At 46.5% G+C, this 27,492-nt stretch overlaps 1 protein-coding gene across 1 annotated transcript; it reads left to right on the top strand.

Moving 5' to 3' along the window:
* On the top strand, window positions 1–26,935 carry MOSMO (modulator of smoothened). Its single transcript, XM_032230222.1, has 3 exons — window positions 1–469; window positions 22,398–22,610; window positions 25,765–26,935. Exons 1-3 carry the CDS (start codon window positions 364–366, stop codon window positions 25,947–25,949), a joined length of 504 nt encoding a protein of 167 aa, XP_032086113.1. The 5' UTR covers window positions 1–363; the 3' UTR covers window positions 25,950–26,935.
* The last annotated feature ends 557 nt before the right edge of the window (window positions 26,936–27,492 follow it).

The raw sequence follows: 27,492 nt of genomic DNA, 5'->3' as shown, positions 1-27,492 counted from the left end.
TGGTGCCCACTGCGAGGGGAGGGCGCGCGCGCGCGCCAGAGAGAGCGAGAGACCCCCTCCTCGCTTTCGCTTCCGGGTGACGCGACCGCGGCGGCGCCCGCTTGGGTTTTGCTTCCGGCGCCGTCCCGAGTCGGGGGCCCGGCGGCGGCAGGGAGGGGCCGCCCCTGCGCAGCGGCTACCTGAGGACGGCGGTGAGGGACGAAGGGGGCGGCGGCGGCGGCCCCGGTCAGGCCAGGCCAGGCCAGGCCAGGCGACGGCGCGAGGGGGTCGGAGGCCGCGCCGAGCCATGGAGCCGCGGCTGTGAGGAGCCCCCGGCCCGGGCCCCGCCTGTGGGAAACCGGGCCGTGGCCGGAGCCGGAGGACATGGACAAATTGACCATCATCTCAGGATGCCTCTTTCTGGCCGCCGATATCTTCGCCATCGCCAGCCTGGCCAACCCGGACTGGATCAACACCGGCGAGTCCGCGGGTGGGTCGGCGGGGACGGGGGTCGCGGGGGCTGGGCAAGAGCGGGGGTGGGAGGGAGGGAGGGAGGGAGAAAGCCTTTCTCGGGGAGGAAGGGACGGCCGAGGGAGGGGGATCTGCCGTCCCTGGCTATGCCGCAGCCTTTAACCCCCCCCACTCCCCAAGGACACGCATGGGGGGGGTGACAAGCCCCCCCCAATCCCCCAAAGCTTGGGGGAGGGGGCCTTTCGGGGAAGGGGAAATAATGGGGTTCGAGGCAGTGGAGAGACTGGCGGCTTTTAAAGATTTGGGCTGCAGGGAATATTGGGGCCCGGGGAGGCCCTTTGTGGGGGGACAAAGGTGGATTCGGGGCGGGGGGGGGGCTAGAGAGAGAGAAGAGGAGATGGAGGAGGAGAAGGTGGAACAGTAGTCCAGCCCTGCTAGGATTTTTCTTCCCAGTTGCATAGTTGCTTTGTGAGTTGAGTCCCCAATTGTTCTTGTTTGGGATGGGATGGGATGGAAGAGCATTTGAATTGCATTGAATTGAATTGAATTGTTTATTGGCCAAGTGTGGCTGGACACACAAGGAATTTGTCTTTGGTGCAGATGCTCTCAGTGTACATAAGACAAGATGCATTCATCACGAATCATAAGGTACAATGATGGTCATAGGGTACAAATAAGCAATCAAATCACACTAGCAAGCAATCAATATAAATTGTAAGGATACAAGCCACAAAGTTACAGTCCTGCAGTCCTAAATGGGAGGAGATGTGTGATAGGACCGATGAGAAGACTATTAGTAATAGTAATGCAGCCTTAGTGAATGGTTTGACAATATTGAGGGAATTATTTGTTTAGCTGAGTGATGGCATTCTGGAAAAAACTCTTCTTGTGTCTAGTTTATATTGACTTTCTTTTTTTCTGGGGGGAAGGAAGCTGAGGATTAACCTGGATAAATAATCCCGGTTAAAAAAAAGTTGTGGAAGAGAAGCCAGAAGATTGGGGGGGGGGGTGTTGTATGTTAAATGCCACCTCTGGGTTCAATGGCAGAAGGCTGCTTCATATGGGATGCTTGGGGCTCAATGGTGACTATTGCCAGGATTATTGCCTTTTGTTTTGTAAGAGTGAGTTTCTCCTTGGCTGCTGTAAGGAAAAGGGTGATGAGTTGTCTAAACCTGCCCTAAAATCCTCTTTATGATGGTGTTGACCACCGGTGGCCACCTGTGGCAACTTTTAAGACCTGTGGATTTCAACTCCCAGAATTTCTTAATCAGTTAGTATACTATTCTGCCTGGGGGTATTTTGGGAGTTGAAGTCCACAAGTCTTAAAGTTGCCACGTTTGGATACCCTTGTTCTAGTTTTGGTGGCTGGTTATCTGTTGGGCTTCAGGGTTTGGTGACCATTGTTAAAAGTCTGAATTAATAGAATAGAATAGAAGTCCACAAGTCTTAAAGTTGACAAGCTTGAGAACCTCTGTGCTATATCCTTACCTCCTGCACCTTAGATTTTCAGTCCGTTAAATGCAGTTTTGGAAGGAGCTTTGGAAGAGAGATGGTTTGGTCTAGTGCTTAAGACAGCCCGGCAAAAAAATTGGGAGACTTGCGTTCTTATCTCACCTTAGCCATGAAAGCTGGCTGGGTGACTTTGGGCCAGTTCCCCCCACCCTCTCAGCCCAACTCATCCTCATAGGGTGGTGGTTGTAGGGAAAATAGGAGGAGGAAGGTATGTTGTTGAATACGTCCGTTGTCTTGAGTTATTTGTAAAAAAAATAAAGGAGGGATATAAATAAATTCCCATCTACTTTTAGTTTAGGTAGTTCACTTTATTGTCATTGCATTTCGTACCATGAAATTAAATGCCACCTTCAGTGACCTTCAGCACAAATCTAATGTTGACTGATGCTCTTGTTCTAAAGGAAAATCCTTTGGGAAGCTAGTTTTCATAAGAAGTAAAGTATATCTTGTGCATGGTGATACACAGGTAACATTACTGAAAGAATTGTGTACTAATTTACTTCTGTTTTTCCCTTCTGCGCAATGTTCATTGTTTCAAAAGAACCATCTTGTTTATAAGCTTGAGAAATGAATGTCTAGTCCAACTTGCAGGCAAATGGAAAAGCAGAATTATTTTAGGAAATTGGCACGGACCTCATGTGTTTATTGTTCACCTAAAACCGTTTCAGGTATAATAGCTGCATTTGCAAAATGTAATGAAACTTTGTTTGAACTCTGGTTAGTTTTGATGTGGTTTATTTGCCTAGCATCGACGGGTTCGAATCATAGCGTACACCCATCCATAAACCAAACTTTAAAGCATCACTTTATTCTTCATTAATCAGGCTAAGCCTCATCTTGGTGGAGAAGCTGCCAAAAAGAAGGCCTTGTGACCTTTGGGGCACATGAATTGTGTTTATAAATATCTAACTTTAAAAAAAAAAAAACGAGGGAAGGAGTTTGTGAGCTTGGTTCACCTCAGGTGAAAAGAACAAGTTGTGCCCGGTCAGCAAAGTACATTCCAGCTAGTTGGGAAGGAGAAAAAAAAGGAGCGAACAATGTGGGGAAAAATGACTTGGAATTAACGTCGCTAAAAGTAAGAGCAATAAATCTTCTCCTTTCTTTAGTCCTCATTTTGCAGCCTTCCAAAGTCCTTATTTTGCTTTGGGTTGAGGGGGGTGGCGGCAAGCCTAGCAGAAGAATGTGGAGCAGATGAAGTTTTCTTGCACACCAAAAGAAAATGCAGAGGGTAGAGAGTAAATTTGGGCCGGAGATTGAATTTAATCGAATTGTTCTATATCGGTGTTTCTCCAACTTGGCAACTTTTAAGATGTGTGGACCAGCTCCCAGAGTTCCCCAACCTGCCATGCTAATAAATTTGCCAGCTTTAGAGAAACACTTCTCTCTCTCACTCTCTCCCCCCCCCTCTCTCTGGAATATAAAAGAGTGGGTTTTGAAAAGGTTGGGTTAGAAATAACCAACCTTGGTTTTGTCCGTGGTTGGTCATTCTTGGAGCACGCGTGTACCCCGTGCTTCTCGGGGAAAGGAGGGCTTACTGTCTTCATTGTACTGAGGCTTTGTATGTGCCATGGGAGAGGCCGCTCAAGGAATTGATTTATATTCCTGTGCAATACAATTCAAACGGCAGCGCGGCGTTTGTTTTGCAAATGTGATAATAGCCGCTGAGAGAAGAGACTTGGATGCCTGCAGGACTTTGATTGGTGGGTGTGTTTGTAGCAAATATAAATGGTGTGTGCGTAATGAGTTTCCTTGAAATAAGGATTTAAATTCCAGTGCCAGAGGGAACAATCAACCAGCATAGACTTTATTAATGCAGGAGACATTATGCATATGCATAGCAAGACTCCTGCATTGAGTCCCTTGGACTGCAAGGCCATCCAACCAGTCAGTCCTAGAGGAGATCAACCCTGACTGCTCTTGAGAAGGCCAGATCCTGAAGAGGAAACTCAAAGACTTTGGCCATCTGATGAGGAGGAAGGACTCCCTGGAGAAGAGCCTCATGCTGGGAACGATGGAGGGCAGAAGAAGAAGGGGACGGCAGAGAAGGAGGTGGCTGGATGGAGTCACCGAAGCAATCGGTGTGAGCTTCAATGGACTCCAGAGGATGGTAGAGGACAGGAAGGCCTGGAGAAACATTGTCCATGGGGCTGTAATGAGTCAGACATGACTTTGCAACTAATAACAAGACATTAATAAAGTTGACATGCAATAGAGCAGGAGTGTTCGCTGGCAGAGGCACCGTGGGCCGGTCCTTTGCTGTTTCTAGGATGGGTCTCCCCGTCTCTCTCCCCCCCCCCCGGACCAGATCTAAGCACCCCATGGGCCGTGCCTTGAGTTTGACACCCCTGCAATAGAGTTTATTTATATACAGTAAGGCAGTAAGGTTGAGTGTAATTCTAATACTGTAGATATTTATCTCTGTGTTGTTTGTCTTCCGATTTGCCTTGGAGACTATTTTATTTTGTGGCTCATCCCGGTGCAAAAATTAAACAGCAAAAATTAATTTTTGCAGGGATGAATGAGTAAAAGTTACTCAGTTGCATTGTTTGTTTTGGTTTTGTTCCCTTTTAAACTCATCTGCAACATAATTGCTCTGTCTTGCTATCCCTCCCTCCCTCTCTGTGTGATTGACAATTTGTAAAATCGTCTTAATCTTCTGTCATTGTCATTGTCTTCTGGGTTAGCCCAAAGTGGCTTCTAATAACTTATTATTTATTTTGATTTTATTATTGTTTTTGGCTGGTGGGTTCCCAAGTCTTCTTGGTAGATCTTGCGATTGGTCCAGCCGGCCATATATATATATCTTGATAGGTATAGATTTTATTTCTGTATCTGTTTGAGAATATCTCCGGTGAGTTTTCTGTGATTCGGAGGAATGTAGGATAAGATTCCAGGTGCCAAGAAGTTGTTGCCTTCCCTGGAAATTCTGCAAACTCAGCATTATCCGAGGTTGCTAGAAGCGAGTAGTGAGGGAGGCTTAAAATTTCTTTGCCGCCTCTTTATGCACATTGTTAAAAGAGGGTGGGCGGGGGGGGGGAGAAACCCCTAGAGGTTTGTTTTTGATGGAATGGATTGTTGCAATCATGGGAAATGTTTTGATGCTTGTTCCAGTTATATATTTTGCTCCTTCGGTATGATTTTATCCTTCTTAAGGGCCGGGAATAAATGCCGTCAGAAAACCCAACAGCTCTCCTGTTGTGAAAAGTGTCGTGAAAGCAAAAAGAGTATTGTAGTTGTATATATTTTAAAAAGTGCAGATATTATAGTCTTGATTTTATATTGTTGATGATGGAGCTGCAGAGCAAAATAATTTATAGCAAGGGAGCCCCTGGGGTTAATCAGACAGTTATTCTGTTTAGTGACCATTCAAAATTACTACATCACTGGAAAAAGTGACTTACGATCGTTTTTTTTTTTTACACTTAATGACTGCTACAGCATCTCCATGGTTACGTAATCAAACTTCCGACCCTTGGCAACTGACATATTTATGTCGGTTACAATGTCCCAGGATACTTTGATCCCCTTCTGACAAGCAAAATCAATGGGGAAACCAGATTCAGATTATTAACCACTGCAGTGACTCACTTTAGAAGTGGGCGCAAGAAAAGTCGTAAAATGGGACAAAACTCACTTAACCAATGTCTCATTTAACAACAGAATTTGGGGCTCAGTTGTGGTAATAACAGAAATAAGCACAGTTAATGGCATGCCTTATTGCCCTTATTTCATTAGTGGCTTCTCTCCCCCTCTCTTCCTCCTCCTCTCCCCCATCTTCCCCTCTTCCTCTTCCCTGCTCTTCTTCTCCCTCCTCCTCAACTTAACTTTGAACTTAGAATAACAGAGTTGGAAGGGACCTTGGAGGTCTTCTAGTCCAACCCCCTGCTTACTCAGGAAACCCTACACCACTTCAGACAAATGGTTATCCTGTCGCTTTTTAAAAAAAATTCCAGTGTTGGAGCATTTACAACTACTCTTTCCCCTCTTCCTCCTCCCTTCCTTTTCCCTCCCATCTTCCTCCTCCCCCCTTCCTCCTCTCCCTCCTGTCCCCACTTTCTCCTCCTCACCACTCTTCTTCCCCCTCCTCCTCTTTCCACTCTTGCTTTCCCTTCTCCTCCCCCTTCTTTCTCCTCCCTCCCCTCTTCCTTTCTCCCTCTTCCTCCCTGTCTTCTCTTTCCCCTCTTCTTCCCCTCTCTTCTTCCCCCTCTTTCCCCTCTTCCTTTCCCCCCTTCCTCTGCCTCCTTCCTCTCCCCCTCCTTCCAACTTTCCCCCCTCCCCCCTCCTCCTCCCCCCTTCTTCCCCTCTTCCCTCCCCTCTTCCTCCTCCTCCCCTCCATCAAAGTGATCTGACTGTTTTGTGCAAAGAATATATCCTATGCATTGATTTACGGGGTGAGGAGCAGGGCAGGGCAGCCTCAATTGCACAACTCATAGGAGGAACGATATGTCATCTCTCTGGCAGGCATTGTGTAGTTGTGTTGCTGGCAGAAGGTGCAAAGCAATTGCTCGTTCCAAGCCTCGAGAAGACCTGGAAATGATTTTCAGGCCCAGATATAAATCACTTAGCTGGGTCTGGGGCAGGGAATGTGCCAGTAGGAGGCCAATCCAATCTTCCTCATCTTAGCTGCATAAGAAATGTGAGGAATCCCCAAACGCCTCCATAGCTCGATGTATTGCACCGCAGGTAGTCCTCGGTGTACGAAAGCTCATATAGTGACCGTTCAAAGTTACAACACCCCTGAAAATAGTGACTGACAACCATTTTTCACACGATCATTACAGCATTCCCCCCCCCCCCCATATCACGTGATCAAAATTTGGCCACTTGCCGGAAGTTGAAACAAGAAATAATTAGGATCTGTGAATTTGGAATGTGATGTAATATATGTGATATATGAAAATATAAATGAGTATATTGAGGGGTTAGGGTGTGTGTCTGTCTGTCTGTCTGCGTCTATAAATCTAGTAATGCCATGTAAGAAGACAGTGTCATTTGTATTTTATCTGTTTTATACTTTAGTATGTATGGCGGAGATAATGCCAGAATAGTTGCACAATGTCCAATATCTTAATAAGAAATGAATAAATACATTTAAAAAATTGGCTGCTTGGCAACTGACTCGTATTTATGACCGTTGCAGTGTCCAGGGGTCAGGTGACCCCCCTTTTGCGACCTTCTGACCAGCAAATTCTACCGGGAAGCCAGATTTGCTTAACAACCCCGTTGCTAACTTAACAATTGCAATCATTCCCTTAACAACGGTGGCAAGCAAGGTAGTCCAATGGAGCAAAACTTACTTCTCGCTCTAGCGACAGAAATTCTGGGCTCGATTGTGGTCACAAGGCGAGGACTGTCTGTAATCCAAGCAATGTTTTGTTTTATAATTTTGGCCCGAGAAAGAATACAGGTCAACCTTCTACATTTGACTTCCTTCTCGTTCCTCCTCAAATTCTTCCACGCTGTGTGGGTGGGCTGCGCAGCAGGTTCTTGTGTTTTCTCCTGTTGATTTTCTTTGCGTTGACCTCTTTGTGGCAAGCTGCAAAATTTTCAGCAGTGGAACGGGTTTTCCATCCTGCGCTGGCATTCCTTGAAGGCAAGACTCGAGCTTTTAATTAACTAGCGCTGTGTTGATTAGGACTTAATTCTTAGTTTCTTGGCGGCAATATAAATGAAGGAAAATTAACCCTGGTGATAAAATAAACGTGGATGCCATACAATTAAGTCAGCAACATCCATCTGTAACTTCGATACCTTGGGCAATAGAATTGGTATTAACCCTTCTATAGGAGACCGTTGACACTTTTCAGTTTATATTAGATGAATTATCTCTCTCACTGGTCAAGGGACTAAATCTGTTCCTTGCCCAACACCAGTGTTGTGCTATATCTTATTCATTTAGAATAGAATGAGCTGGAACGGCAAGACTAAATGCCTAAGGTGCAAAGAGTACTGTGATCTCTATTTTTCTACTTGCATTTTTACAGGTTTTCAAACTGCTAGGTTGGCAAAAGCTGGGACAAGTAACGGGAGCTCACTCTGTTACGCGGCACTAGGGATTCGAACTGCTGAACTGCCGACCTTTCTGATCGACAAGATCAGCCACCGAGCCACCGCGTCCCTTCTTATTACACTTATTCTATATTAAATATAGAAACTTGTATATAATTAGCAATCAATTGCTGTTGGGATTAGGGCATCATTGGGGACCTAAATGCCCAGTTTAGATCATCTTGGAGAAAGTCTTAATTTGTGTGATCACTAAGATTCACCACCACCTTGAAGGAACCCAATAAAGGGACAGAAGATCAGAATGGAATGGCTTAATTGACGTAATGTATTCAGTGTGTTTGATTTATTATGCGTGCATAAATTATGATGCGGAAGATTTATCTCTGATATTGTGGGCAGAGTCAAAAGAGGAATCAGCCTAGAATCCTTCCGTAGCCACAACCAAACTTAAGTTTTCTTCCCTTCAATTCCGTTGACCCTTATCTTAACTCCAAACAGATGCTAACCATTAGCTGGGAGGACTCCTGTCCATCGGCACGATTAGCCATAAATTAGTTTAATTAGACCAGATCTTTCATGCCTGAACGATATTGATAATAACGGAGTCAAAAATAGAAGATCTCTGGCTGATGTCCATGAAAACGGGCAGCTTTTGTGTTGACTGAAGAAAACGCCACCTGAAAAATCTTTCCTCTTCTGTGGAATCTCCCAACTTCACCAGGATACTTCAACCCTGCATGGCAACCAACACCTGACATCTCCGAAAGGACAGGTGAGCTCTTTTGATGTCACTTTTGTGTTACTACTGTGTCATGCTTTCTTCTGTATTTCAGTTCCCTTTGGTGTCATTCCATGTGGAGCGTTGGTGGCCCTCGCCCACTGATTTGCAAATTTATATCCGTGCGATTTCATTGAGGTTGACCATAATCTCTGTAGATAAATATCTGGTACTTGGAGGACATCCAATTGTTCTCTTCTGCAAGCCACCAGGAGTGCTTCCCCATTATTACCTCCAAACGGGTGCCTTATCTTAATTTCAGATCTGGCAACAGTCCCATTCATGTAATTTCCAAGACCAGATTATTGTCATAGTCAAATAAGGGATTATCCCTGGGGATCGTTAAACAGCTTCCACGGGGCCCCATGTGGACACTCGTCTAAAAGGAAACAGTTTTGTGCTTAATGTCACCCCACGTACATTTTCAGGGCAATTCACTCATTTGTGCAGGCCCCTGCTAGCATCTGAGGAAACAATTATTTTCCTAAAAGTTTTGCTTTGATCTTTCTCTCTCTCTCTCTCCAGGTGGTCTTCAGCTCACAGACATGAAGAGGAAAATTTACAGATAGATAGATTAATATCTTGCAAGCAAGGAACTAGCAGCAGCCATTCCTGCATTACTAAAAAGAGAAGCTGTGACGAGCAAGTTTAGAAGATCGGAAGGAAGATCAGGCTCTGGGCCAGAAGAGAAAAACAATTAGCCCAAGGACGTGAAGAAATGGCAGAAGCGTCTCCTATAATCTTAATTGTTTTGGAAGGAGTAGAATAGCCATGTCTTCGCTAGTTTGGTGACAGATTAAAAAAAAAAGATGGAAATAGTCACATGTTACAGGCACCGTTAAACAACGAGTCTTTGCTACATCTGAATCCTCTCCTTTTGTGGTACCCATAACGGAGGCTAGCACTGATGATGTTACCTATTTGGGTAATGAAACGTCTGCAAGAAAACAACCAAGCTCAGAGAGCACCAAGGACCCCTCCTCTCGTTTTCCCTCTCATGCATCTGGTTGCAAAGGACACCAATCATATCCAAACAGGATAACAATGATTTTAAGTAAGGTAAAAAGGTTCCTATCACACATATGTGCTAGTTGTTCCCTACTCCAGGGGGCGGTGCTCATCTCCGTTTCAAAGCCGAAGAGCCAGCGCTGTCCGAAGACGTCCCCATGGTCATGTGGCCGGCATGACTCAATGCCAAAGGCACACAGAACACTATTCCCTTCCCACCAAAGGTGGTCCCTATTTTTCTACTTGCATTTTTTAACGTCCTTTCGAACTTCTAGGTTGGCAGAAGCTGGGACAAATAACGGGAACTCACTCCATTACACGGCGCTAGAGATTCGAACTGCCGACCTTTCTGATTGATAAGCTCAGCATCTTAGCCACTGAGCCACCGCGACCCTGTGTGTCCCACTTAACTTTACCTGTAGGTAATTAGTAACAGAGGCCTACCCACACTCAAGTGTCTTGATCATAGGAAGGAATAAGAATTGTTGATTGAAAGCAGCTACACTCACAGAGAGCACAATGATTTTGAACATAGTAGGCCTCTTTCAAAACATATTTGGAACCCTGTTGTAATAATGAGCAAGTCATGTAGATTAAAAATAAAAAAAGAACGACAGACCGCCTGCAGCCTAAATCTAAAAAAGAACAATTTGTCAGACTCATGTGTGAATTCTGCAATGTCCTCTATCAGGCTAAAACGCGGCTCCCCAAACAATGGCAACTTTTAAGATTTGTGGAACTTCAACTCCCAGAATTCCCCAGTTGGCATGGCTTAAAAGTTGTAAATTTAAGGCCCAGAAGTCTTAAAAAGCTGCCAAGCTGAGCATCTTAGCCACTGAGCCACCGCCTCCCTAATGATTTTAAGTATTGCCTGTAAACTAGAATCAAGAGTTTTGGGTTTTTTTATAGCAGTTTGTAGACGTTCTGTAGGAAATTGAGGCAAGGAACTGAGTGATCTTCTCAACAACTAGGTGTAGAAAAGGAAGGGTATGGCTGGCTTTTTTAGTGGTGATTTTCTGGGTTACATCCACACAAGGAAAAGCATCCTTTTCACATATGCCATGGAGCATATCCAGGACGCATGTCATTTCTCTGTTGCTCTCAATGAGACTTTATCTGGCTCAGATATTTTGTTCTCCCATGTTCCCCCCCAGCTATGACAGCAGGAGGGGATTCTGAAGAGGACCACCAAAATAACATCTTGTTCTGACCGGGGCTTCCCAAGAGCATGAAGAAAACTCCTGGTCCCGACAGGAGTTTGACTGTGAATTCTGCTCCTTCACATCCAGCAAAGTCTTTCAAGGGAGGATTTACCATCACAGACCTTCTCTGGCTTGGAGAGCTGCCAAGCTGATATCTGCAAAACTTGGCAAGGAGTCTCGGAGAGTCACGAACCAATGAAGTGAACTAATTGTCTCCTGCAAACTACACTCCCCTTTCGCTCCTCTTTTATTTCCTCTGGAAGGGGCCACTCATTGTCCACCTGTGGCCTTACTACCAAGTTGACCCCTGTTCTTTAGCTGTTCCCTTCATCTGGCAACTCTGCGCATGCACACACTGGGAACAGGCTCCAGCGTCTGCCTCACTGATGTCTGACTGAAGGCAGCTGATAACTGGCATACGGCTCTTCCCCCCCCCCCCCGCCTCCGACACAGAGCCCTCATCAGAGCCTTCCCCAGACTCCAGGAGTGGCCCAGGTTCTTCCCCAACCTCTTCATTGTCCGAGTCTGCGGCCAGCTCCACTGGATGCTGGTGGGCCACAACACATCTTCAGATTCCCAGCATGCTTATCTCTGTTGCCAACGAAGGCAGGTATTCCTCAACTTACAACCACAATTGAGGCCAGACTTTATGTTGCTAAGTGAGAATTTGGTTCAATGAGCTTCGCCCCTTTTTACGACTTTTTGGCCACGCTTGTTAAGTGAAATCCCTGCAATGGTTAAAATTAGTAAGCCCGTTGATGAGGGCATCTAGCTTCCCCTTGGACTTTGCTTGTCAGATGGTCGCAAAAGGGGACTGCATGACCACGGGACACACCCAACAATCGTCATAAATGTGAGTCAGTTGTCAAGCACCCGAATATAAATCCCGTGACCATGGGGATGCGGCAATGGTCATGAGTGTGAAAAACGGCCACGGGTCACTTTTTTCAGCGCCGTTGATTTTTTTATTCTCTTACGTACCATTTTAAGTATACATTCACATAATTATTTTTCTTCTTTACAATTATCATTCTTATACATTTATTATTCCATTTTATAGGTTATAATATACATATACAGCTTGGGTTGCTTTGTTTACCATCCCTTCCTCTGTTGTAACACCACCTTATTTTTCCTTCCTTTTCTCCCTCCCTCCTCTACTTTCCTCCTCTCCTTCCCCTTCCTTCTTCCCTTACCTTTCTCCTACTCCTACACTTCCTCTCCCCCTACCTACCCTCTGTCCTTCTCTTCCTCTCCCTTCCATCCTCCTCTCCTTACCCCTTCTCTACTTCCTTCCTTCCTCCTCTCCTTCCCCTTCCTTCTTCCCTTACCTTTCTCCTACTCCTACTCTTCCCCTTCCAACCTTCTCTCCTTCTCTTTCTCTCCCACCATCCTCTCCTTTCCCTTTCCTTTTCCCTCCCTTCCTTCTTTACTTCCTTCCTTCCTCCTCTCCTTCCCCTTCCTTCTTCCCTTACCTTTCTCCTACTCCTACTCTTCCCCTTCCAACCTTCTCTCCTTCTCTTTCTCTCCCACCATCCTCTCCTTTCCCTTTCCTTTTCCCTCCCTTCCTTCTCTACTTCCTTCCTTCCTTCTTCCCTTACCTTTCTCCTCCTCCTACACTTCCTCTCCCCCTACCTACCCTCTGTCCTTCCTCTCCCTTCCATCCTCCTCTCCTTACCCCTTTCTTCTTTCCCCCATCTTCCTTTCATTCTCTCCTCCTCTCTCTCTTTCTTTTCTATTATTATAGGTGTCCCTTTCAAGTTTATGTTTCCACGGGACGGTATTTCAGCAAACCCAAATACAATTGGTATCATTTCTTGTTCCCTTACCTTCGCTAATCTATCCTAACTATATTTCCCCCCCCCTTTATATATCTCTAGTGTGTGTGTGTGTGTGTGTGTGTGTGTGTGTGTGTGTGTATGTATGTATGTATATGTATATGTATATATATATATTAGATTTTTACAACCCCTGGTAAGCCCCAATTGTGGGAGGAAGCTAACTGCTTCCATCATCTGTCAATCGGCTCGTCACAAGAGTCCATCACGACAGAAACCCAATATTTTTACTGTTGCCTTTGTTATATTTGTGTTTTTTTTATTTATCAGCACAAATAAAAACACACGCGCGCGCGCACACACACACACACTATATATATATATATATATATATATATATATATATGTATGTATGTATGTATGTATGTATGTATGTATGTATGTATGTATGTATGTTTGTGCTGATAAATAAATAAAGGGAGACTAGAGACTATTTATCAGCACAAATATAACAAATGTAACAAAAAGGCAACAGTAAAAAAATATTGGGTTTCTGTCTGGATGGTCTCTTGTGACGAGCCGAAGGACAGAGAATGGAAGTAGTGATCTTCCTCTCATATTTGGGCATACCGGGGGTTGTAAAATCTATATATATATATTATTTTCTGTTTTCCCCTACTTCTCCCCCTTTTTCATTTAACAGTGCACCGCCTGGGTTCTATATCTTCTTCTGACTTTCTTTTATATAAGTTTCCTTTCTCTAGCCAACCATAAAATCAGCCCCGTTGAAACTCTGAAAGGTCATTAAAGGAACGGTCGTAAGCTGAGGACTTCCTGTATGTCTTTTCTGTCCATATAATTTATGACAGGGGCCGATATAGGGGTGACACACCCACCTTTTGCAAACTCCCCCCTCCCCCCTTTCTAAGCCCTTTCTAACCCCTCCAAACCGCCATGCTAGCAATTCTTGTTGGTACCAATTTGCCTCCAGTAATTTGCTGTTCTGCTAAAATTAATTCGTGGAAGGGGGAAAAAAACCCCACCAAATTCAGCCAGAGGAAATATTAGCAACAGATGGCTTTTTTATTATAATAGGAAAGCTTTCGTCTACGAGCAAATGGAAGTGGCAGAGAGCTGCGTTGAGACCCCCAAATTGCACCCCGTAAATTTTCCATTCCAACTCCCAATATTGCTTAATAGCTTTCAATCCGTAAGCTGACATTTGCTCTCGAATTAGCTCGATCTTGGCAATTATGCGTTTGCGCGCTTGTATTTTTTAAATGCTTTAATTTAGCTGCTTTCGGAAACAGAGCAACAGGGATCTCCGTGTAGAAATGTGAAAATTTGCATGCTGTTTGGAGTGTTCTTGGGCAGTGATGGGGAACCTTTTTTTCCTTGGGTGCCGAAGGAGCCGACACCCATAATCCAGTGCCCCCCCACCCCCAATGTGGTTATGTGACTGCAGGACGCTGCAGATAGCCAAAAATATGAGCCAAATGCCCAAAATAAGGCCATGTTGGCTGCAGGATAGCCAGACATTCAGAACTTCAGATCTAGTCTCTTTTTGGGGTCTGTCGTAATTTCGAGGAGTCCTATCTTCATGTACAGGTAATCCTCGACTTACGACCACGGTTGACCCCCAAGTTTCTGTTGCTGAGATAGTTGTTTTGTCCCATTTGATGACTTTCCTTGCCACTGTTGTTATGTGAATCATTGTAGTTAACTTAGTGCAGTGTTTCTCAACCTTGGCAACTTGAAGATGGCATTCGCTGGCTGGGGAATTCTGGGAGTTGAAGTCCGGACATCTTCAAGTTGCCAAGGTTGAGAAACACTGACTTAGTGACACGTTTGTTAAGTGAATCTGACTTTGCTTGTCAGAAGGTTGCAAAAGGGGATCACAGGACTTGGCGGGGGGCACAGTATATCACAGAAGTGTGTACACACACCCCTCACATTTTGTAAATATTTAAGTATATCTTTTATGTGACAAAACTGAAGAAATGACACTTGGCTACAATGTAAAGTAGTGAGTGTACAGGTTGTATAACAGTGTAAATCTGCTGTCCCCTCGAAAATGACGCAACACACAGCCATTAATGTCTAAACTTCGGGCAACAAAAGTGAGTGCACCCCTAAGTGATAGGGGTGTACTTATTTTGAGGGGGCAGCACATCTACACTGCTATACAGGCTGTATACGCACTACTTTACATTGTAGCCAAGTGTCATTTCTTCAGTGTTGTCGCATGAAAAAATATACTTACCTTATTTTTCGGAGTATAAGATGCACCGGAGTATAAGACGCACTAAAATTTTGAAGAGATAAATTTTTTAAAAAAGTTTTTGTACTCTGCAGGATTCCCAAACTTTCTGCACATCTCATTTTTTTGTGAAAAACGGGGCATGAAGAGAGTTTGAGAGACCAGCAAAATGCTCCTGGGGGCTGGGGGGGGGCAAAAACGATCAAAAAATAGGCATGCATAGCCTTTAGGGGGCTTGTAGAGTGCTCCTGGGGGCTGGTAGGGCAAAAATGAGCAAAAAACTGCCTGTTTTTCATTCATTTTTGCCCTTCCCAGCCCCCAGGAATACTTTACAGGCCTCCCAAACCCTCTGCACATCCATTTTTGTGAAGGGGGCAGGGTTCCCCCCCCCAAATGCCGTATTCATTGTATAAGACACACCCAGATTTTCACCCTCTTTTTTTGGGGGGGGGGGAAGGTGCGTCTTATACTCTGAAAAATACAGTCAATATTTGCAAAATGTGAGGGGGGATGTACTCACTTATGTGATATATTGTAAATATGAATGTGTTGTCAGGCACTCAAATGCAAATCATGTGGCCACAGGAGATGCTGCAACGGTCATCAGCCTGAAAAATGGCCCCGCGTCATATTTTTCAGTGCTGTTGTAAACTTCGAACGGTCGCTAAGCAAATTGTTGTAAGCCGAGGACTGTCTCTCTCTATGCTTACCTCTGTTGGGTCACGTTCTCCTCGTATGCTCAATAATAAGTCTCCATTTAACCTCTCTTGTCCGTCAAAACCCAGCTACATTAAAACCTGGCTAGCTTTTCTCTTTGCAAAAGAGCTGTCTGGGAATGCACACCTGGCAGGTTCCATCAGATTTATTCCGATACAACTGCTGCTTTACACAAAACACACACACACACACACACACACTTGCTGATGATAACTGAGATTAAAAACTCCCTCTTGTTTCGGGATAGGTCTTTAGAACTACGCTGTAATTTTCAGAGCACAACAAGCCTTGTTTTTCAAACCAAGCTTTGATGTTTCCTCCCCCCCCCCCAACTCTGACGGGCCCCGCAGGGTATGTGTGTATCTCTGCACGCAGGTATGCATGAGAATGAGCAAGCCACTATTTATACGCAGACAACACCTGTTCTCGCCAAAGCCGGCTGAATGGAAGTTGCTGAGAACTTTGGTGTTTCTCTTGTGGGAAAAGAAGGAAGGAAGAATATTGAGAGGGAGAGAAGGAAGGAAGAATATTGAGAGGGAAAGATGGAAAAGGAAGGAAGAATTGAGGGGGAAAGAGGGAAGGAAGGAAGAATATTAAGAATGAAAGAAGGAAGGAAGAATATTGAGAGTGAAAGAGGGAAGGAAGGAAGAATTTAAAGTGAAAGAGGAAAGGAAGGAAGAATATTGAGAGTGAAAGAGGGAGGGAAGAAAGAATATTGAGAATGAAAGAAGGAAGAATATTGAGAGTGAAAGAAGGAAGGAAGAATATTGAGAGTGAAAGAGAAGGAAGGAAGAATATTGAGAGTGAAAGAAGGAGGGAAGGAAGAATATTGAGAGTGAAAGAGGGAAGGAAGGAAGAATATTGAGAGTGAAAGAAGGAAGGAAGAATATTGAGATTTATATTTATGACCAAAGACCTTATCTAGTTTGGAAAGCTGCCAAGTCAATATTTTCCAAATGAGGCGCTGTGCAAGGAAAGACTTGGGCACAGAGTCTCTGAGATTCACGGACAAATCTTCACACTCCTGGAACGAATCTGAACGAACGAATTGTTTCCGCAAAAGCCCCTTTCGCTCCTCTTCTATTTCCTATGGGAGGGGCCATTCACCTTCCACCTGTGACCTTACTCCCAAGTCGACCACCACAGGAGGATAATTCATGTTCCCCGTAGCTGTCTGGGCAATTCTGGGAGTTGGAAGTCCACCAGTCTTAAAAGTTGCCTAGTTTGTAGGCTCTTGCCCTAGTCCAAGCTCTCTGGATTTCCTTGACACATCTGTGCCTGTGCGCATACGCGCATGCCCCGCTTACAGGTTTTTGCGGTTCCAAGGCAAAAATTCTAGATGTCGCCAAACCCTCCATGTCTCGCTCGAATCTCTTTAGTACTATGCAACACATGTCGAAAACCATTTGGCCATGGGGGCAACGGGGCTGGCACTGAATTAAACTTTCTATGCTGGGTGAAAGCACCCTCCAACTTGAACCAGGTCCACCGTTGTGGTACGCCAGGGCTGAACAAAGTCTTCATTGTGTTTGTACAAGCATTCCCCTTCAGCGGCTGCCAGTCTCTTTACTCTGAAGATGCACCCCTGGTGTAACCCCCACCCCCACCCCAAACCAAAGGCATACAAGTCATCACAGAATCTGGGTAGCTTTGGATTCGCTTGTATTAAAAGCAGCCGGAGAGAAATCTTTATTTTAAAATCTCGCTTTTTAAAAAAATCCGAAAGGGGCTTTAAAAATGTTAATGGGTATGTGTTTTTTGTGGGGGTCTCTCTGTGTGTTCAGTTCCATCGAATTTAAATTTTAATGCGCTTCCTTAAATGTGCATACCAACGTGGAACACGGCTGCTAATTGAATTCTGTTTGGTAGGTTAATTTGAGGAGGAGACCCAAGGCTGCTAGGGAAAGGAATTCTCTCTGAAGATGCACAGTTTGGTTCGCTTTCGATCAACAGGAGGGTTCTTTTTTTTAAAAAAAAAGATATATTTGTTACTGTGCTATTAATACTAATGGGTGTGTTTGTGTATGTGTGGAGAGAGAGAGAGAGAGGGAGAGGGAGAGAGAGAGAACAATGGAGAGAGGGACAGAGAGGAAGGAGAAAGGGAGGGATGGAGAGAGGGATGAAGAGATGGATGAAGAGAGGGAGGGAGGAGAGGAGAGAGAGAAGCTGAGGGGGAGAGAGGGAGGGAGAGAAAGAGGGTGGGAGGGCAGGAGAGAGAGAAACGGAGAGAGAGAGAGAGAGAAAATCTACCTCTTTTTAATCTACTTAGCTTTAATATTTCATAATACTAGCTGTTTGTATTTGTTTGTGCTGTGCTGTTTAGATTGTTATGGCTACTTTGTTTTCCAGTGTTGTGTTATCTAATGCTGTCTAGGAACAAAATAAATATTTGTTGTCCCTGGCAAGTGAGCAAGACATATTTCAAGAAAAGCGCGTACATTTTAGCAATTAACACTTTTGTCATTTGTTCATAATTCAACTTCAGATTCTTTCTTTGGCTGTTCTCTTAACTATGCATGGCTTTGTTGAAGTCCACAGGTCTTAAAAGTGGGTGAGGTTGGAAATCCCTGGTGTTGTGGTCCACCAGCAGGGAGGAGGTTGCAGAGGAAGATGGGCCAGTCCTGGAGTCTGGGGAAGGCTCTGACGAGGGCTCTGTGTCGGAGGCAGAGAGGGGCCCAGAGCCGTATGCCAGTTATCAGCTGCCTTCGGAGTCAGACATCAGTGAGGCAGAGGAACAGCTGGAGCCTGTTCCCAGTGTGCACAGGCACAGAGTTGCCAGACGAAGGGAACAGCTAAAGAACAAGGGTTGACTTGGGAGTGAGGCCACAGGTGGACGATGAATGGCCCCTCCCAGAGGAAATAAAAGAGCGAAAGGGGAGTGGAGTTTGCAGGAGGCAATTAGTTCACTTAATTGGTTCGTGACTCTCCGAGACTCCAAGCCAGAGAAGGTCTGTGACTGTAAATCCTCCCTCGAAAGACTTTGCTGGATGTGAATGGGAAGAATTCACAGTCAATTAATAAAAAGGGTTTTTTATCGGGACAAGGAGTTTGCTTCATGCTCTCAGGAAGCCTCGGTCAGAACACCTGGGCTGAAGGTTGCTGGTGGTTAGAAATTGGATAAGAGACTAGATGTTCCAAACTAGACTGGGATGTAAGGTGGGGGGGGGAGTCCTGAAAACCTTTGACACCATCCTTTTGTATTTGTGCCAGAGGAAAAAAGATGAGCTCAGTTGGTAGGTCTCCAAACTGAAGAAGGTGGGTTCTTCATCAGCTTTCCCAGGACGCTTCTTCCTTCCTGTTTATTTGGTGGTCGTCTTCTTCTTCTTCTCCATCTTCTTCTCCATCTTCTTCTCCATCTTCTTCTCCATCTTCTTCTCCATCTTTTTCTTCTTCCCCTTCTTCTTCTTCTTCCTCCTCTCCCTCCTTTTCCTCTTCCTCCTCCTCTCCTTCTCCTTCTCCTCCTTCCCCTTCCCCTCCCCCCTTTCCCCCTTCCCCTCCCCCTTTCCCCTCCCCCTTTCCCCTTCCCCTTTCCCCTCCCCCTTTCCCCTTCCCCTTCCTCCTCCTCCTCCTCCTCCTCTTCTTCTTCTCCATCTTCTTCTCCATCTTTTTCTTCTTCTTCTTTCCCTCCTTTTCCTCTTCTTCCTCCTCTCCTTCTCCTCCTTCCCCTTCCCCTCCCCCCTTTCCCCCTTCCCCTCCCCCTTTCCCCTCCCCCTTTCCCCTTCCCCTTTCCCCTCCCCCTTTCCCCTTCCCCTTCCTCCTCCTCCTCCTCTTCTTCTTCTCCATCTTCTTCTCCATCTTTTTCTTCTTCTTCTTTCCCTCCTTTTCCTCTTCCTCCTCCTCTCCTCCTTCTCCTCCTTCCCCTTCCCCTCCCCCCTTTCCCCTTCCCCTCCCCCTTTCCCCTCCCCCTTTCCCCTTCCCCTTTCCCCTCCCCCTTTCCCCTCCCCCTTCCCCTTCCTCCTCCTCCTCCTCCTCTTCTTCTTCTCCATCTTCTTCTCCATCTTTTTCTTCTTCTTCTTTCCCTCCTTTTCCTCTTCCTCCTCCTCTCCTTCTCCTTCTCCTCCTTCCCCTTCCCCTTCCCCTCCCCCCTTTCCCCCTCCCCTTTCCCCCTTCCCCTCCCCCTTTCCCCTCCCCCTTTCCCCTTCCCTCCCTCCCTCCCCTCCTCCTCCTCCTCCTCCTCCTCCTCCTCCTCCTCCTCCTCCTCCTCCTCCTCCTCCTCCTCTTCTTCTTCTTCTTCTTCTTCTTCTTCTTCTTCTTCTTCTTCTTCTTCTTCTTCTTCTTCTTCGGGTTCTGATGCCGAGCAGATGTTCCTAGCACCAACCCAGTAGAAGGAAACCATTTCGGACCAGCTTGGCCATGGAGACGAGTCAGAAAGTTCTCCTTTCCTCCGACTTGGGAGGACAAAGCCTGAAGGACTTTTTGGCCTTCTCCCCAACTTGGTCCTTTGCCAAACAAACCCCAGCCAGTGTCTCTTGTGTCCATGTCTTTGCTTTGGGGAGCTGAAATAGTTTCCTTTCTGGAAAACCTCAGAGCAGCAAAGCTCAACCCTCTTTCCACTCCAAAGAAATTCCAGGAAGCCTCTCTCTCTCTCTCGCTCTCTTTCCAAGCTATTTAAATATTTACGGGCTCCACAAATACCATGGCTAATACCTTACTACTGCTTAAGATGAGGCCAGTTCGGCTTCGGCGGCTTAAGCTAAGAAGCTCTTTGTCCATAAACTGACCCGACCAGCACACACGAATACTCCTTTATCCTCTTGTTTTGCAAATCTATGTATACTACAAACTCCATGATTGTTTGAAGAGACAATCTGTACTACCAGGCTCTAAGGAGGTAGGGCAAGTAAAAATGAAAGTGAAACCTTCTAAGCAGCTTATAAATATAATATTACAATATACAATAACAGAGTTGGAAGGGACCTTGGAGGTCTTCTAGTCCAACCCCCTGCCTAGGCAGGAAACCCTATACCGTTTCAGACAAATGGCTATCCAGCATCTTCTTAAAGACTTCCAGTGTTGGGGCATTCACAGCTTCTGGAGGCAAGTTGTTCCACTGATTAATTGTTCTAACTGTCAGGAAATTTCTCCCCAATTCTAAGTTGCTTCTCTTCTTGATTGGTTTCCGCCCATTGCTTCTTGTCCTACTCTCAAGTACTTTGGAGAATAGTTTGACCCCCTCTTCTTTGTGGCAACCCCTGAGATATTAGAAGACTGCTATCATGTCTCCCCTAGTCCTTCTTTTCCCTTAAACTAGACATACCCAGTTCCTGCATCTGTTCTTCGTATGTTTTAGTCTCCAGAGCATCTGTCACCTGTAAAGAGCCACAGTGGTGCAGTGGTTAGAGTACAGCAGGCTATTTCTGTTCACTGGCTGCCAGCAGTTCAAATCTCACCAGGCTCAAGGTTGACTCAACCTTCCCTCCTTCCGAGGTGGGTAAACTGAGGACCCAGATTGTTGGGGGCAATGTGCTGACTCTGTAAACCGCTTAGAGAGGGCTGTAAAGCACTGTAAAACGGTATATAAGTTGAAGTGCTATAGCTATTTCGGAACCATCATGGCAGCACCTGTTAGCGGGCATCCACTCACCTGCTGCCCCGCCACATCCCTCATTTGTGTCACCGCCGCATCACCAGCTGTACCATTAAAGCAAATGGGGCTGTCGGTGAGTCAACAGTGGGTCAGAAGAGGAGGCGCTGTGGGACCGTTGCTTTTTAAAAATTGTGGGATAAATTATGGGAGAGAAACTACAAGCTAACAATGTCAGCTGCTTATAAGGAGAACCTCTACAGAATGTTCTACCAGTGGCATCTACCACCAGCCAGAATGGCTAAGATGTTTCCAGACCGATCGCCGGAGTGTTAGAGATGCAGGCATAAACAGGGAACGTTCTACCACATGTGGTGGAACCGCCCCGAAGTTGGAAAATATTGGCGTAAGATGAGGAAATGGCTGGAAGAGATAACTGAGCAAAAGATAAGAGCTGAAGCCGGAATTGTTCCTTCTGGGAATCTTTGATGGGAAAATGGAGAAAATGTTACGATACATAATATTACACATATTAACTACAAGTAGAATTATAATAGCACAGAATTGGAAACAAACAGATATCTCCCCCCAGACCCGATTATAAGCAGGAAAATCTATAAATGTGCAGAAATGGATAGACTGTCTATGAAAATGAAGGAGAGGGAAGAAACTGAGGACTATCAAATTTTGAATAAATGGCATTCCTGGCTTGAGAGTAAACTTAACTTAAGACCTAAAGGGTAAATGTATAAATGTGCAGAGTATCTAAATAAGGGTATAAACTTAGGATAATGATATAGAAATAGATTTTTTTGTAAACAGGATTGTTATGAAAAATATGGATACCGATACGGAAAAGCTGTTACAAGTCTAAATTTGTGTCTTGTCTTTTAAATGTTGGGAAAGGTAATAAATACTATTTTTGAAGGAAAAAAAAACTGATTTAAATCAAGTGGATTTAAAGCCAGCCTTTTTACTAGTGGTCATGATTTGAAAACACGATTCAAATCGACTCGATTTAAATCAGATCCACCCTGTCCAGAAGATGGAGGAAGCCAAATCGAGATAGGCCCGTTAATAGTCCCTTGCTTCCAGAACGTATGTTAATTAATGTCCGTGTCGTCTACCTCTCTCTGTGTGTGTTTGTGTGTCATTCCAGGTGCTCTCACCGTTGGCCTTGTGCGACAGTGTCAAACCATCCATGGACGTGACAGGACCTGCATTCCGCCACGGCTGCCTCCGGAGTGGATCACGACGTTATTTTTTATCATCATGGGAATCATTTCACTGACTGTCACCTGCGGCTTGCTGGTGGCTTCTCACTGGCGACGGGAAGCGACGAAATATGCACGCTGGATAGCCTTCACTGGAAGTAAGTCCCTTCCCCACTCATCAGGCCAAAGAGGGCAGGCTGCGCTTGGGGGAAATCGGCCCCTCCATCCCAAGATCTTCTTGGCTTTCCAAAAAGTCCACAGAGACCTTCCCCTCCCTTTCAGAAATCCTCAGCCCTTTCTCTTTCTCCCAAAAGCCTGCGGAGACGCCCAGGCTGCTCCCCAGTGACCGGACTAGTGGCTTTATTTTATTTTATTTATTTATTATTCAATTTATATTGCCACCTGTTCGCCCATGGCGACTCAAGGCATGCTATCTTAGTTGCTATCTTAGCCATCCCTGTGTTTGGATATCATCCCTCTTCCCTGGATTGCCCCTACTAGCACAGGTGACCATTTCAAGCATGACGAGCTTTTCTTTATCATGATTATTAATTGAGTAAACTTTCCTATAGCAATACACAACAGGGCTACCTGGACAAAATGGTGGAGAACTCAAACAGGGAGGGTTAGAATTGTATTTATTTATTTATTATTAAATTTATATTGCCGCCTATTCGCCCATGGCGACTCAAGGCATGCTATCTTAGTTGCTATCTTAGTCATCATCCCTCTTCCCTGGATTGCACCTACTAGCACAGGTGACCATTTCAAGCATGGCGAGCTTTTCTTTATCATGATTGTTCCCGACTTCATTTGAAGCATTCATGCTTCATTTGCAGTCTCCGACTGCTGCTTTCCCTTGGCCCATGTTCCCCCTTCAAACGCTGGACTCCCAACTCCCATAATCCCCAACTGGACATCTCTGGGTTGGCAGAGTTATGTCCTGAAGGCTAACAGCGAGCTCCAAACGCCCTCTAGCGGCTGTTTGACACCCCATGAAAGCAAAGTTTGTTTGCTTTTAGAGTTGGATGAGGAGATATAGGCAGTCCTCGATTTAGGGCCACTGTGGGCACTAGAATTTCTATTGCTAAACAAGTCAGTTCTGGGAGCTGAAGTACTGACATCATCAGAGTTGCTAATGTTGAGAAACGGTGGCCATTAACTGTGAAAGAAAATGTTTAAAAACAAATGCAGGTAGTCCTCGATTTATAACCACGATAGAGACCAACGTTTCTGTTGCTAAGCAAGACAGTTGCGAAGTGCCCCATTTCATGACCTTTTCTTGCCGCATTTATTAGTTAGCCACATGGTTGTGACGTGAACCTGGCCTCTCTCCCCCCCCCCCCCCCCCCCCGGGCATTGACTTTGCTGGTTGTAAAAAGGGGATCTCACGACTCCGGGACACTACACAAGTCATAAATACGAGTCAGAATTTATATCCAAGGGTCCGAATTTTGATCACATAACCATGGGGATGCCGCAATGGTCGTAAGTGTGAAAAGCTGTTGTGAGTCACTTTTTCCACTGCCATTGCAACTTCAAACTGTCGCTGAATGAATGATTGTAAGTCAAGGACTACCTGAAATTTCAGCCATGGGCACAATTTTTTCCACTAATCTGATTTTTCTCTCTCTCTCTCCCTCCCGCCCTTTCTCTCTCCCCCCTCCCTCCATCCCTCGCTCTCCCCTCCCTCTCTCCCCCTCCCTCCATCCCTTTCTATCTCCCTCTCTCTCCCTCCCTCCATCCTTCCCTCTCTCTCCTCTTCCATCCTCTTCCCCCTCCGTCCCTCGCTCTCTCCTCCCTCTCTCACTCTCTCCCCCTCCCTCCGTCCCTCCTACCCTCTCTCCCGCTCTCTCCCTCTATCCTTCCCTCTCTCTCTCCTCCTCCCTCCATCCCTCTCTCTCCCCCTCCCTCCATCCCTCTCTCTCCCACTCCCTCCCTCTATCCCTCCCTCCCTCTATCCCTTCTACCCCCCTCCCTCTCTCTTCCTCTCTCTCTCTTTCTCCTCCTCCCTCTTCCCCCTCCGTCCCTCGCTCTCTCCTCACTCTCCCCTCCCTCCGTCCCTCCTACTCTCCCTCCCTCTCCCTCTATCCTTCCCCCCTTTCTCCCCCTCCCTCCATCCCTCTCTCTCCCCCTCCCTCCATCCCTCTCTCTCCCCCTCCCTCCATCCCTCTCTCTCCCCCTCCCTCCATCCCTCTCCCCCTCCCTCCATCCCTTTCTATCTCCCTCTCTCTCCCTCCCTCCATCCTTCCCTCTCTCTCCTCTTCCATCCTCTTCCCCCTCCGTCCCTCGCTCTCTCCTCCCTCTCTCACTCTCTCCCCCTCCCTCCGTCCCTCCTACCCTCTCTCCCGCTCTCTCCCTCTATCCTTCCCTCTCTCTCTCCTCCTCCCTCCATCCCTCTCTCTCCCCCTCCCTCCATCCCTCTCTCTCCCACTCCCTCCCTCTATCCCTCCCTCCCTCTATCCCTTCTATCCCCCTCCCTCTCTCTTCCTCTCTCTCTCTTTCTCCTCCTCCCTCTTCCCCCTCCGTCCCTCGCTCTCTCCTCACTCTCCCCTCCCTCCGTCCCTCCTACTCTCCCTCCCTCTCCCTCTATCCTTCCCCCCTTTCTCCCCCTTCCTCCCTTCCTCTCCCCCTCCCTCCATCCCTCTCTCTCCCCCTCCCTCCATCCCTCTCTCTCCCCCTCCCTCCATCCCTCTCCCCCTCCCTCCATCCCTTTCTATCTCCCTCTCTCTCCCTCCCTCCATCCTTCCCTCTCTCTCCTCTTCCATCCTCTTCCCCCTCCGTCCCTCGCTCTCTCCTCCCTCTCCCCTCCCTCCGTCCCTCCTACCCTCTCTCCCGCTCTCTCCCTCTATCCTTCCCTCTCTCTCTCCTCCTCCCTCCATCCCTCTCTCTCCCCCTCCCTCCATCCCTCTCTCTCCCACTCCCTCCCTCTATCCCTCCCTCCCTCTATCCCTTCTATCCCCCTCCCTCTCTCTTCCTCTCTCTCTCTTTCTCCTCCTCCCTCTTCCCCCTCCGTCCCTCGCTCTCTCCTCACTCTCCCCTCCCTCCGTCCCTCCTACTCTCCCTCCCTCTCCCTCTATCCTTCCCCCCTTTCTCCCCCTTCCTCCCTTCCTCTCCCCCTCCCTCCATCCCTCTCTCTCCCCCTCCCTCCATCCCTCTCTCTCCCCCTCCCTCCATCCCTCTCCCCCTCCCTCCATCCCTCTCTCTTCCCCTCCCTCCCTCTGTCCCTTCTACCCTCCCTCCCTCTCTCTTCCTCCCTCTCTCTCTCACTTCTCTCCTCCTTCCCTCCCTCTCCTCCCTTCCTCCCTCCAGTGATCCTTTTCTGTATGGCAGCCTTAATATTCCCCATAGGATTTTACATCAACGAAGTGGGAGGCCAACCGTATAAACTTCCAAACAACACCGTGGTTGGCTCGTCTTACGTACTCTTTGTTCTATCTATTTTCTTTACGATAGTGGGACTTCTGTTTGCTGGCAAAGTGTGTTTACCGGGCTGACAGACGTCTCCGTACCTATTTTTTTTGAGTGGGGGGCGGTAGGAGTGGGTGTTAACGGTCACGAAGGAGAAATAGGACGTCGCCCGGCACATCCACGGGAAGATGCTATGGTCGGGCCGCCGTTGCCGTCTCACCGGGAAACGAGGAGGTTTCTTCTGTTCTCACTATGCACTTTGGATTTTTTTTAAAGAAGAAAAACTTTTATTATTATTATTATAATTATTCCTTTTTACGGAGAGTCTTTCTTTCCCTCCCTCCCCCCATAACCAAAACCAAACAACCACGACTCATCTCGTCGGCATCTGGACGTGTGGTCAGGTGTGCACTGTGATCGGACCTCGTGTGGAAGAAAAGGTCTTTCCCCCCCCCTGCACTCTACAGCATTATTTCCCCTCCCTTTTTTTATCCCCCCCATCCCTTCCCGCATCACCGTACTGTACCCCCCCTTCGAAATGATCTGACAATATTGAAAGTCTCAAAAAAAGTATTTATGCACTTTGATTGGACCGGCGTTTGCCAAGGGCGGGGCTGGGCCTCGCCCGATCTTTAGAGATTTAGCATCTTCCTTCTATGATAGGCAAGAAGCATTTGCCATCAACCCTTCCCTCTGCCCTTCCCCCCCCCCATGTTAAACACCCCTCCACGCACACAAGTAATCGGTCTCACGTTATCTGCATCCCGAAGCCGGGTAGATCAAAAGACATTTTTGGGGGAATCTGTTACGAAGATCCGTCTGCTCTCTCACGGTTACCACCTCCCGGTGACTCCAGGTGGGGCTGAGAATTTCTTCCAGATGTATTTATATGTGTGTGCCTGTGTGAGTGCATGCGTGTGTGTGCGTGTGTGTATTTATATGTATGATGCAGTACACCGAATGTCTATGTATGTGTATTCACACACAAGCATGCACCTATGTGTACATGCCGACCGACACAAGTGAAACACTGCGGTGCGCAACACTAGGGCTTGCAAAGGGGAAGGAAGGAGGAAGAAAGAAAGAAAAGAAAGAAAGAAAGAAAGAAAGAAAGAAAGAAAGCCATTTCTTTAAAGTGAGAAAGTCTTCAGTATACCTCATTCGCTGTAGCAGCCCATTGCTTTCGATAGGTTTTTATGATAGGAACCAACAACTCCATGCCTTCCTAGGTGCAATTTTAAGTTAAGCTAAGAGGGTTGCTCCTCCTCTTCCTTCTCCTTCTGCTTTTCTTCCTCCTCATCCTCGTCCTCCTCTTCCTCATCCTTCTTCTGCTTCTCCTCTTCCACGTCTTTCTCCTCCTTCTGCTTCCTTTTCCTCTTCCTTCTGCTCCTCCTTTTTCTTCTCTTCCTTCTTCTGCTTTTCTTGTTCCTCTTCCTTCTGCTTCTCTTCCTCCTCCTCCTCCTCTTCCTTCTCCTCCTCCTCAGCCTCCTTGATCTGCGTCTTGATGGTCAAAGATGAAATCATGTCTTCTTTTTGAAAGCCCCAAATTCAACCCAACAATTGAACACCTAATTTAAGCCCTGTTAAATCGTGGCAGCCTCTCCTCTTTTAGAGGTCTTGTTCTTTCAC

This window comes from Thamnophis elegans, chromosome 14, assembly GCF_009769535.1.
Source record: "Thamnophis elegans isolate rThaEle1 chromosome 14, rThaEle1.pri, whole genome shotgun sequence".
Classification (NCBI taxonomy): domain Eukaryota; kingdom Metazoa; phylum Chordata; class Lepidosauria; order Squamata; family Colubridae; genus Thamnophis; species Thamnophis elegans.
This window is presented reverse-complemented; position numbering and strand designations above follow the sequence as displayed.

Excerpts from the sequence above, each read along its gene's own strand:
- MOSMO (XM_032230222.1), top strand. The coding sequence starts at position 364 with ATGGACAAATTGACCATCATCTCAGGATGCCTCTTTCTGGCCGCCGAT. Across the intron at positions 470-22,397 it reads CAACACCGGCGAGTCCGCGG|GTGCTCTCACCGTTGGCCTT; the intron begins GTGGGTCGGCGG and ends GTGTCATTCCAG. Across the intron at positions 22,611-25,764 it reads CTGGATAGCCTTCACTGGAA|TGATCCTTTTCTGTATGGCA; the intron begins GTAAGTCCCTTC and ends TCCTCCCTCCAG.